The 10707-nt window shown below is 39.5% G+C and overlaps 2 protein-coding genes across 2 annotated transcripts; one reads left to right on the forward strand and one right to left on the reverse strand.

Moving 5' to 3' along the window:
* The first annotated feature begins 2527 nt into the window (after positions 1 to 2527).
* Positions 2528 to 7386, forward strand: LOC147134933 (zona pellucida sperm-binding protein 4-like). Its single transcript, XM_086055955.1, has 12 exons — positions 2528 to 2905; positions 2997 to 3121; positions 3587 to 3707; positions 4334 to 4468; positions 4550 to 4722; positions 4925 to 5004; positions 5087 to 5220; positions 5284 to 5467; positions 5551 to 5689; positions 5780 to 5849; positions 7011 to 7145; positions 7220 to 7386. Exons 1-12 carry the CDS (start codon positions 2713 to 2715, stop codon positions 7372 to 7374), a joined length of 1644 nt encoding a protein of 547 aa, XP_085912081.1. The 5' UTR covers positions 2528 to 2712; the 3' UTR covers positions 7375 to 7386.
* A 762-nt stretch (positions 7387 to 8148) lies between these two features.
* On the reverse strand, positions 8149 to 10637 carry rrp7a (ribosomal RNA processing 7 homolog A). The gene is made up of 7 exons (XM_086055879.1): positions 10559 to 10637; positions 10199 to 10341; positions 9931 to 10056; positions 9713 to 9836; positions 9534 to 9631; positions 9254 to 9461; positions 8149 to 8567 (listed from the first exon to the last, which is right to left on the reverse strand). Exons 1-7 carry the CDS (start codon positions 10620 to 10622, stop codon positions 8482 to 8484), a joined length of 849 nt encoding a protein of 282 aa, XP_085912005.1. The 5' UTR covers positions 10623 to 10637; the 3' UTR covers positions 8149 to 8481.
* Between the last annotated feature and the right edge of the window lie 70 nt (positions 10638 to 10707).

Here is a 10707-nt window from a genome sequence, read left to right on the forward strand (position 1 = left end):
CAGAAAAGAGGAGGCAGCTCCGCACACCTGAACACATTGTGTTCTGTTGGTAATGTAGTTGGCAAACCAGGCAGTTGCATGCTTAGAAAGGCCGATCTCGTGTAGGGATTGTATCAGTACATTATGGTCAACTGTGTCAAATGCTTTGGACAAATCAATAAAAAGAGCAACAAAGTATTTTTTACTGTGCAATGCTTCGATTAAATCATTTAAAACCTTGAGTGCAGCTGTCACAGTGTTGTGCTGTTTTCTAAAACCAGACTGGACTGAAGATAAGATATTATTTGATTTTAAAAAAATCCTTTAGTTGATCACTACCAATCATTTCAAACACTTTCGCTTAAATACACAATTTAGAGATTGGTCTGTAGTTATTGACATTAGTGGGTTCACCCCCTTTCAACATGGGGAGAACAAATGATGACTTCCAGATTTTAGGGATTTTGTTGCTACTGAGACTCAGGTTATAAACATGTGAGAGAGGGTCGGCAATAAAATCAGCAGCTAACTTTAAGAAAAATGGTTCAATTTATCAGGCCCTGATGCTTTATTTGTGTCCAGCCTCTTCAGTACATTATTGACCTCAGAGACAGATACAGGCTCAAACTCAAAATGGACAAGTGATTGGTCTACTCCCAGTCATCTGTGTCAAAGTTCGGTCAACACTGGTCAGTTCAGAATTTTTCATTTCAGGATTTAATGATTCAAACCATGACCCAGCAGAAATAAAATTATCATTAAAACAGTTTAATATAGCTGTCTTGTTAGACAGTATAACAGACTGAGTGATTAAGAAACTTGGTAACACAGAGGTCATCACATTACCTGAAGAAGATTTTATGGCTTGCTAGAATTTTTCGGGATTGTTTATATTTCTTATGGATTCGTTCAAATAAAAGTCAGATTTAGCTCTCTTAATAAGGGAAGTACATTTATTTCTAAGCTGACGAAAGCTGAGCCAGTCCAATTCTGTCTTTGTTTTCCGAGCCAAGCGCTGTCTCGTTCTTTGAGGAGGTTTCCAATTTCCAGGGTAAACCAAGGATTATTTCGCCCCTTCACCCTAAACTTCCGAAAAGGAGCATGCTTATTAACAATACGGCGGAATTCATCATAAAAGTAATCTAAAGCTAAGTCTACATCATCAAATAGAGCAAGTCTACTCCACTCAAAGGCAGCTACATCATGCATAAAACCTGGGATTCAAAGGTTTTTAATATCTCTTTTGCATATAATCTTGGGCTTTGACTTTGGAAGCTTGGAGTTCCTTATAGATGCCAATGGTACAATGATCGCTCGGGTCATTTGCGAACACACCTGTATCAGTGTACTTGTGGGGAGCATTCCCAGGTCCAGGCTGAAGCTAGCATAGGTTCAGGCTCAAGCTAGCAAAGGGCCAGGCTGTACCAGGTGGAAGGCCAGGCTGAAGCTATTATCAGAGGGCCGGCTGTAACAGGTGGAAGGCCAGGCTGAAGATAGCAAAGGGCCAGGCTGTAGCAGGTGGAAGGCCAGGCTGAAGCTAGCACAGGTCCAGGCTGAAGCTAGCAAAGGGCCAGGCTGTAGCAGGTAGAAGGCCAGGCTGAGGCTAGCAGAGCGCCAGGCTGAGGCTAGCACAGGTCCAGGCTGAAGCTAGCAGAGGTTCAGGCTGTAGCAGATGGAAGGCCAGGCTGAAGTTATCAGAGAAAAGCTTATTTTAAATGTAACTAATTTAAATAATAATCATAGTTTGTTTGTTTTTTAGCTACAAATAAATGCGAAATTATTACGTTTAAATGAAAAACAAATACATAAGAATAGATGAATAATATCCATCCATTTTCCCAACCGCTTATCCTCACGTGGGTCGCGGATGATTAATATCAATACAACTGGAATATTTCTTTATTTTATTAAATATAAATGGTTGATTTACCAATGATTTAATCAAATTTAATGAATTTAAACTTGTTTATTTTACTACTATTATTTATATAAACTATTTTAATATAAAATACTAATCAAATAATGCATGCTCATTTTTAATCATTATCTCGCAGGCGCTTTGAAGCCAATCCCAGCTGACTTCGGGCAGTATAGGCGGGGTACACTCTAAACTGGTTGCCAACCAAACGTGGGCACACTCACAATCAATATGTGTTCATCAATTGTATGTAATATTTTTGTATTTAATGTACAATTATACAGTTTTTTCATTTAAAGTGATACAATATTTTATAATTAAAGACAAGGTATTGTAAACTCTCGATCATACATTAAAATGACAAGTTATTTAATATTAAAAGCATTTATTTTAGTATTTTTGGATTATTGTATGTACTACTATTGTTAAAAAATTATTTATTGAAATGTTACATTTACTAGAAAAAAACAGCTAAATAAATGCAACAAATATTGCAGGACTGTAAAAATATATGTTTTGTGGTTGTTTTCATGTATGGTATTGACTAAAATAAACACATCCAGCCCAGTTACTTTTAAATTCTTATTGTTGCTATGTATAACTATAGAACTGGGCGCCATCATCACACATGGGCTTGATGAAGGGTTGCGTTGTGTCTGTGTGAGCTCCAGCAGGCTTCTAAACAATTAAAGCTAATTGGACTGTCACGTGATACCTACCTACCTGCCTGCTTCAACTAGAGAACCACCTAGTTAAAAGTGGCCAAACTAAAAAATAAATAAAAAAATAAGACAAAGCATCAAAGCTACAAAGCAATGAATTGTCATTTCGTAACATTTTGTTTGAGTTCCATCGTTTTGACTTTCAACGTTCAACTCTGTTTGTGTATCGAAAAGGGCTCAACACCATCTCAGAGGCGAAGTCTTGCCTTGCCCAGAGTCAGCTGCTCTCAAAGGGGAATAAAGGCTGTGTTTGGCTCTGAGGTCATCAGAGAAATTCGTGTAGAAGGTGAGACTGCCAGATTTGTGAACTGTCAAATCGACGGCTTTTAAGATACTCCCTTTACTTTAAAATTGTGGTTGCTTTCCTCTTATGTCAGACAAGACGGGTGCCGCATTCACAGTGCATCAGTCTGACAGCTTGTGTGGGGTCAAAATGGGCAGACACAACAACCAGAGCCACGTTTTCTTCAGCACGTATGACAGCTGCTATGCTCAAGTGAAGGTAAATTTAATGTTGTGTGATGTCATCCAGTTCATGCTGTATTCATTTCAATAAATTTGAATTGCACAGAAAAGGTTTCACATTCAAGGCTGTATTTCAGTAGTTGAATTCAAAAAAGGAAAACTTGGAGATTTATCAAACTTTTCATCAGGCCAATTCCTATACCTGATTTCTAACATCATTTTAATTAGGTCTTTTGAAAATTCCAATTTCTCGAGATGTGGAATTGTGGGTTTCTGTTAGCTGTCAAATTATAAAAGATGAAATCATGAAACATTTCACTCTGTCCGTTGTTATTCTGTTATATGACCTTTCTGAAATGAACTACTTTCCATGATATTCATATATTTTTTTTTTTAAAAACAGTTTACCTGTGAAGCTCATTGTTTGAATGTCAATGGAATGTACCATGAGTTAGCATTTGAACTGATCTGTATGACTTGGATGATGACTTTGAACCCTCAGGGCAGTAAAGTGGTCATCCCACTGCATGTCCAGCTGGCACGAGATGGTCGATGGTTCAGGGTAAACATCAGCTGTCCTCTGACAAGGAGACCCAGGGGGAGGACACCATTCCCACCATCAAGTGAGTGAAGATGAGCTGACTGAGAACTTCACATATATGACACTCTATCTCTGACGGCATGAATTATCTGCTCATTTTTGTACCACTGGCACTCTGCTTTAGTCAGATTTGTGGTGGTAACACAAGAGATGACCGATTTACTGTTCCAATCTTAATTTACTTTTGTGGAAATGTGTCTTAAAGGGGAAGTCAACCCCCAAATTTTCTTCACAATATGTTCTGTGCAGCCCCACTAGTCAAATTATGATTGTGTTTGTGGAATATGAGTCAAGGAGTAAAATCTTTGTCTATCTCAGGGGGCAGCCATATTGTCATTCTCTGTCAACTGAAAATGACATCACACTTTCTCAGGTAACAACCAATCGTGGCTCATAGCTTCAGAAAACAGGTGAGCCGTGATTGCTCGTTACCTTAGCGCTGAGCAACTGTGATGTCATTTTCCGTCGACAGCAAGCGACAAAATGGCCGCCACCTGAGATGGCTAAAAACAGGTGGATTTTGCTGTTTAACTCATATTCCACAAATGCAATAGTAATCAGAATGCTGTGTTTAGACTAGTGGAGGCACATACAACATATTATTGCAAAGAAAATTTGGGGGTCGACTTCCCCAAACATCTATTCCAGAATTCCATGGAACATGTGTCATCCACAAAGACCTCCAAGTGAAATGTGGGCAACAAAGAATGTCACCAGATTCCTGTGCCGATCATGGGTGCTGCTACAATTCCACGGATTCAACATGCTACTACAGACTCAATTGTAAGCTTTTAGAAATTGATGTAATTTTGATTTGTGTGTGTGTTAAGGAGCTGCATGTGTCTGTTTTGGCAACTCTTCCAGCCTGCTCTTTGGATGGACACTTTGTGTTTGCTGTAGAATCGACAGAGATGGACCCGCCTATGCGCCCGACAAGCCTCGCAGTCAAGAATCATCCACGTTGCATCCCTGTGATCACCACCCCAGACACCGCCGTCTTTAAGATTCACGTCACGGATTGCGGGGTTAAAACGAAGGTCATGCACATTCCTTGATTCCAAACCTGTCAATCTGTCACCAGACTCAATTACATTACCAGTTGCTGTGAGTGGAGTTGGAACATTTTAAGACACCTCAGCCGCATACAATTCATTCTATTATGCTACACGTTTATATTCCTTCAACATCAGTAAATACTGGGTGTAATTTAGTTTACTAAGTGACTCCACCTGCCTTTAGGTCAATGCAGATGTCGTCGTCTATGAGTTAGAGGTGGAGGAGCTGCCCGATCCGAGGAGAACAAACCACTCTCCATTTAAGTAATTTATATCACAACCTCGGCATTCTGCTGCATGAGCAGATTTACTCAGTGATGACCAATTTGATTCATTTTTTTCCAAGTCTCCAGGTTGAGTGTGAATATGAAGCATCGGCTGCAAGGCGTGCAGCAAATCTGCATTCCCTCAACGCAGTGACCAACCCGCCACCTGTGATTGCACTGGGAACCATCAGCGTGCAGATGAGAATTGCCACAGGTAATAAAAAACAAACATGGAGACGGCAACAAACCCTTTTGGACCGATTGTTCCTCTCTCTAGATGCATCCTTCACATGTTTCTTTCCTGAGGACCAGCTTCCGCTGTTGTTGCCACTGCGTGAAACGGTGTACGTGGAAATCTCCATCGCCCAACCGGCGCCAGATCCCACGCTTTCCTTGCATGTCAGGGATTGCTTTGCATACCCAACATCTCGACACTCTGTGTGGACGCTTCTCTATGATGGGTAAGGAATGAAGAGCGTTGAAAAATTGGAGGTGTAGAGTAATGATTAAAATGCTGCTATCTTAATTTTCTCCTCCTGGATAGATGTCCCAACCACTTGGATGACTCCAGAAGTTCAATCCCTGTGGACAACCACGGTAAAACGTATTCCCATTCCCAAGTAAGGAGATTTGATGTCAAGACCTTTGCCTTCTTCAATAAAGGCCAGCCAAGTGTTGAGGAAGTAAGCCGGGAAAGTACATGAGCATTTTTGTGAAGTACAATGAAACTTCCTGACTCCCTTTTTGGGCTATGTCATTGTGTCATTTCTTAGATCTACTTCTATTGTTGGGTGGAAATCTGCACAGAGGATGTGGACTGCGCACAACGCTGTGCTATCATTTGTGAGTATTACTGTCAATGTGGAGATGGGGGGGCTTTGAATTTTGTGCTTTCAGTGGGGACTTAATCCACCTTTTTATTACCACCACTAACATGTTGCATGTATAGAAACCATCAATATCACAAGAAAAAAAATAAAACTGTGCCATGTACATCTGGAGCAATTCCGAATCAATATTTAGCTACATGCAAACAAAAATCTAAACAATGTATCATGCTCGCCAGAGATTGCTGATTATTTTATGTGTTTGTTAAAATAAAGAAGTTTTGCTCTGACCAACCAATCAGGATGCAAAACAGTTGACATCGAGGGTCCATTGGCTGGCTCTGTGACGGCGTATTTGAAATCTAATTGGTTAAACAATCCCGTTACTGAGAGTTTGAATTGTATCATCCAGAACTACTGATTCTGAATCCACTCTGCAGATTGTCTTGAAATGTCAAATTGGCAACACAGAGGCATAAATCTGATTGGACAAAAAATATAACGTACGGTTGACCATGCATACTTGATTCGGCACCTGTGAATTTGCATATTCATGACTTTTTTTTTTTTCTCAATATTTCAAAATATTTTTTCTACCTTCATTTGTTGTGAAAAACACAGGTAGCCTTTTTTTTCAAATCAAGATTTGCATATTTGTGGATTTAAATTTTTTATATAGGGCTTTTTTTTTGCCTCCCTCCATTTTACCCCCATTTGTTTTGATTTGTTTTTTGTGGAAAACAAATGCTTATCAGTGTTTTTTTTAATTAATTTGGGGGAGCTAAAAATTAAATTACAGTATATAGTATGTGGATTTTCGCTATTTGCGGGCCAGCCAGGTTGCTATCCCTCGAATAGTGGGGTTGATGTAATGACTGGAAGCATTGGAGCCAAAAGAAATGCTACGGAATAAAGAAAATAAGACTGTTGGGAATAGATTCATAGGATTTCATGGAAGAACTATTATAATCTAGGTTGTACATTACTTGTTATATTACTTTATTATACGCAACAGGAGCATAGAAACCTCAGTTCAGAACATCTGGAAAGTTTCTATCGCTTTGAAAATTAAATAAAGATCAATTACTCTGCTATTTTTCTTCCATAGTTGTTCAGATAAATTGAGCAGTTGCAAACTGCAGCCACAATACTAAAATGTTCCTCTTCCCCTTCATAGCATCTGAAGGTGAGAGACGCAGAAGAGATGCTTCATTTGAAGCACATCCCACGCAGCTGGTCTCTTTGGGCCCTTTTCTGCTTCGTCAGAATAGCACAAAAAATGAGGCTGATTCGTGTGCTCAGCAGAACGCCGGTAAATCCAGCTCATACCACGGTAGTCACATAGATATGGATCATTGATGGTTAATAATTCTGTCACTTCCTCAGTGTATAAAGATGCGGTATTTGTTCTCTCTGGCATCGGGGCAACGTCATCGCTGCTAATGCTGCTGGTGGTGATATCGTGTCTGAGCAACAGGAAGTGTCACAAGCCAGAGGCGACACAAGCTTCTGATGCTCAAGTTGAAGATGTGATATCATAATAAACATTTCACTTAAGCCTCAAGCCTTGTTCCTCTTTGCTACCCTTTTCCATTGGTTTCATTTAAATGTTAAGTACAGCTGGTTCGTCTGGCATGCCTTCAACTGTGGAAGTCTTTCTGTACGCAAGGGTCAGAGGTAATCTTAAAACGGCTGAGACTATAGAAGCTGATGCTGATGCTTCCCATAGGCCAACCACGGATTGACTGACTGCTGTGTGGTACAGTTAGGCACAAATTGGTTTACGACTGTCCAAGCATGGAGCTATTCTTTTAAAAATATTTGGTAAATGTAATTTACTCCATCCGGGTGCAGGAAACTTTTAAACGCCTATTCTGAATGCAAAGAATAACATGAAATATGTATCAAGGTACTCTAACAAAACTTTCAAGTACTGAGTCTAGAATAATACTGTACCTTATTTCAGCCAAATTGTATAATTCAATCAAGTAAATAAGGAATTATTCAAAAATGTAGTTTTCGTGGGTTTCAATACTCCAAAAGTGGCCATCATGGAGCCAAAACATACAATTTAAGGTAAACCGTTTTTTGATATTGCTGAGGTTGAAAATGACAAAATCAGACAAAAATGGGAAGTTTCATTACATTTGCATTAACAAAAACGGTGGTTAGAAATGGCCAACACAGAGCTCAGGGTGAAACCTTGCAATTGGAAGGTCAAGATTGAACTTTAATCAAACTGAGTGGCTACAACTAAGGAGTTGAATGCTGAAACATTACTACACTCCCCTTGTGAGCGTTCCGTATCAGTCGGAATTTAGATAAATTAGCACATGACAAGTGTTTAAAAATCAGAACTTTCCTTTAATACATGATGATGCCTTGAAAGGGATGGAATGACAACTATGTCCACTCAAACATGTTTGTAGCTTTTTCTGAATTAAAAAACTCCTTTTGTACAGTTACTTTTGCGACATTTGTAATACACAGAAGCTACCACTAACTAAAAGTTATTTTCCCGATGTAAATGATTGCATATAACAATATTGTTGTGTGCAAGAGCAGAATGATGATCAAATAAGCAACATCTGAGTTTTTCAAGTGAGAAACAACGCAGTAAACTGAACATATGTACAATGGTTGTTGCTTTAATATGGTCTGAACTTTCTTTGAGCCCTGAGGAGCGCTATTCTCTGTTTGTCCTCCTCAAACTTTTTCCTGAGTTCAGCAATATCTGAAACAAAAACATTGAACAATAACATGTAATTTTAGCAACAACAAACAAAAAAAGAACAAAGTGCAGAGCGGGGTTATAATAGTTTAATAATAGACTTTTGTTTTCTAAATTCAATAACTTTTAAGTAGTATTTAGCAAGATAGGGTTTTCTTGATTGTATTTTGTTTTAACATATGTAGTGGTTATCGAGTGCAAGGTGATAAAAATGTCTCTAAGTATTGCGTAATAAAGTAAACTAAAATCTTCAAACATCTGTAGCCATGGAGTTTAGGCAACGTCGAAATAAATACATTTAAAATGAACCCCGAAAGCTCCTATTTGATATTAACTAAAGCCAAAAACAAAGGACATTATCGCTGTGATTACAGTTAGTTTTATCAACATAAAAAGTAGTTTCAATTAGATTTTGTTTCATAAAAAGCCGTTACCTGAGCCCTTAGGCACTGTGATGTCATTTACAGTTGACAGCAAGTGACTCTACAAGGCAATATGGCCGCCCCCTGAGTTGATAATAATGGTTGGCTTTTGCTGCTTTGTACAATATTAAATCTGAATGTGAAAGTGTTTAGACTGGGGTACATAGAACATTATTCTTGTAAAGAACATTTTTGACTTGACTGTTTTTCAAGTTTAGTTTTAATTATTCCATTAGTTTACTTAATTGAAAAGAAAAGCCCACTTACGTTCTTTCTGTGTGTTTTTATGCTGCCAAGAGTAAAAGTTCAAGAGCTCCTTCCTCTTTTTCTTCCTCATCTCCTTTTGCAGGGTCTTTTGGTTGGCAGCCTCACTGTGGGGACGTGCCTTGTTGCCCTTGTGCCCCCTGCTGACTTTGACCCAGCCTTCCTCATCCTCTTTTTGTTGCTCCTCCTCCTCCTTCAGGCGCTCCTCTTCCTAGTAAAAATGATAGCAAATACATTTAAGTGCACGCAGTGTGCTCGTAACGTGCAACAGAATAGTACTTACTTCTTCTTTCATCTTGTCAAAGTTCTTCATAAACTCGTCGACTACATTTTGCAGTGTTTCAGTCTTAACAAAGGACTCTTTGTACTGTTGAATCCATTCTACCGAGCCATACACAGGTCAGATAAACGGGAAGTAAAATACAGGGAAACAGGTATTATTAATGCTGAAACATGACTCACTTTGTACACCAGTCTTAACTGTACGTTGTGATGAGCTGACAACCAAAGGCACGTTGTACGGGTGCGATTTAGCTGCTGCAATACTGGAGGGGCTACAGAACACGACGTAACCAACTTTGAAACTCTGAATGCAAGAATACAGAGAGGAAAGGCATGAGATGAGAAGAATGGCATTGTAGAACACAACTGGGTCGACTAAAACAATACTGTTGGTCAACCTGTTTTTCAGCAGTTTTGAAGAATCTGGACACGCTAGGACCAGACTGGTGGAATGAGCCCGGGTGGTCACTCAACTCCACGGACTGAACAGAGCCAAACTGTGAGAACAATCCCCTGACGACATCCTGAATGACACACACACACCATTTGGGGGGTGAATTTGTGCCCTCTGTGTATTTTACGGTGGATTTACACTTCACGGATCAATTCTGTTTTTGCTCTCAAGTGGCATGACTTCCCCAGTGTGTACTGTAGTTTTCTTAGTACCTCGGAACAGTATGGCGGTATGTTGAGAACAAACAACGTCCTGTCGAGCGGTCGGTGGGAAGTTGTCTTTGTCCGAACTTTGTGCTCCTTCACGTACAACTTGTGTTCAGATTTCGTGTCGGAGTTAAATTTCAAGGACAACGCTGCAAAAAAAAATCGAGAGAGAGAGAAACACATACAACAACCGTCAAAACGTAGTTCTTCAGACTCAAGTTCCCCCCACGAGCGAGTCCCCAGATTGGATTTTAAAATATGACCAAAGATGAGATACTCAATTTATCTTTTTATGACGATGATACTTTCTTTCGTTGGTAATTTACGGACACCTCAAGATAAACAGAACAAATATTACTAAAATACCTGTAAATCCTCCAGGAATAACACAAGCCTTGTTGTTGGCATGGCTGCGCCTGGACGGAGCCATCTTGATGTGACCTTTCACACCGGAAGTAACACATTCGCAACTGTCGTAAGGCTGCCTCGTTTAGTCGGTACAGCGTTCCGTTCCT

Source organism: Filicampus tigris, chromosome 16 (genome assembly GCF_054856515.1).
Source record: "Filicampus tigris isolate MCC_2025a chromosome 16, RoL_Ftig_1.0, whole genome shotgun sequence".
Taxonomy (NCBI): Eukaryota; Metazoa; Chordata; class Actinopteri; order Syngnathiformes; family Syngnathidae; genus Filicampus; species Filicampus tigris.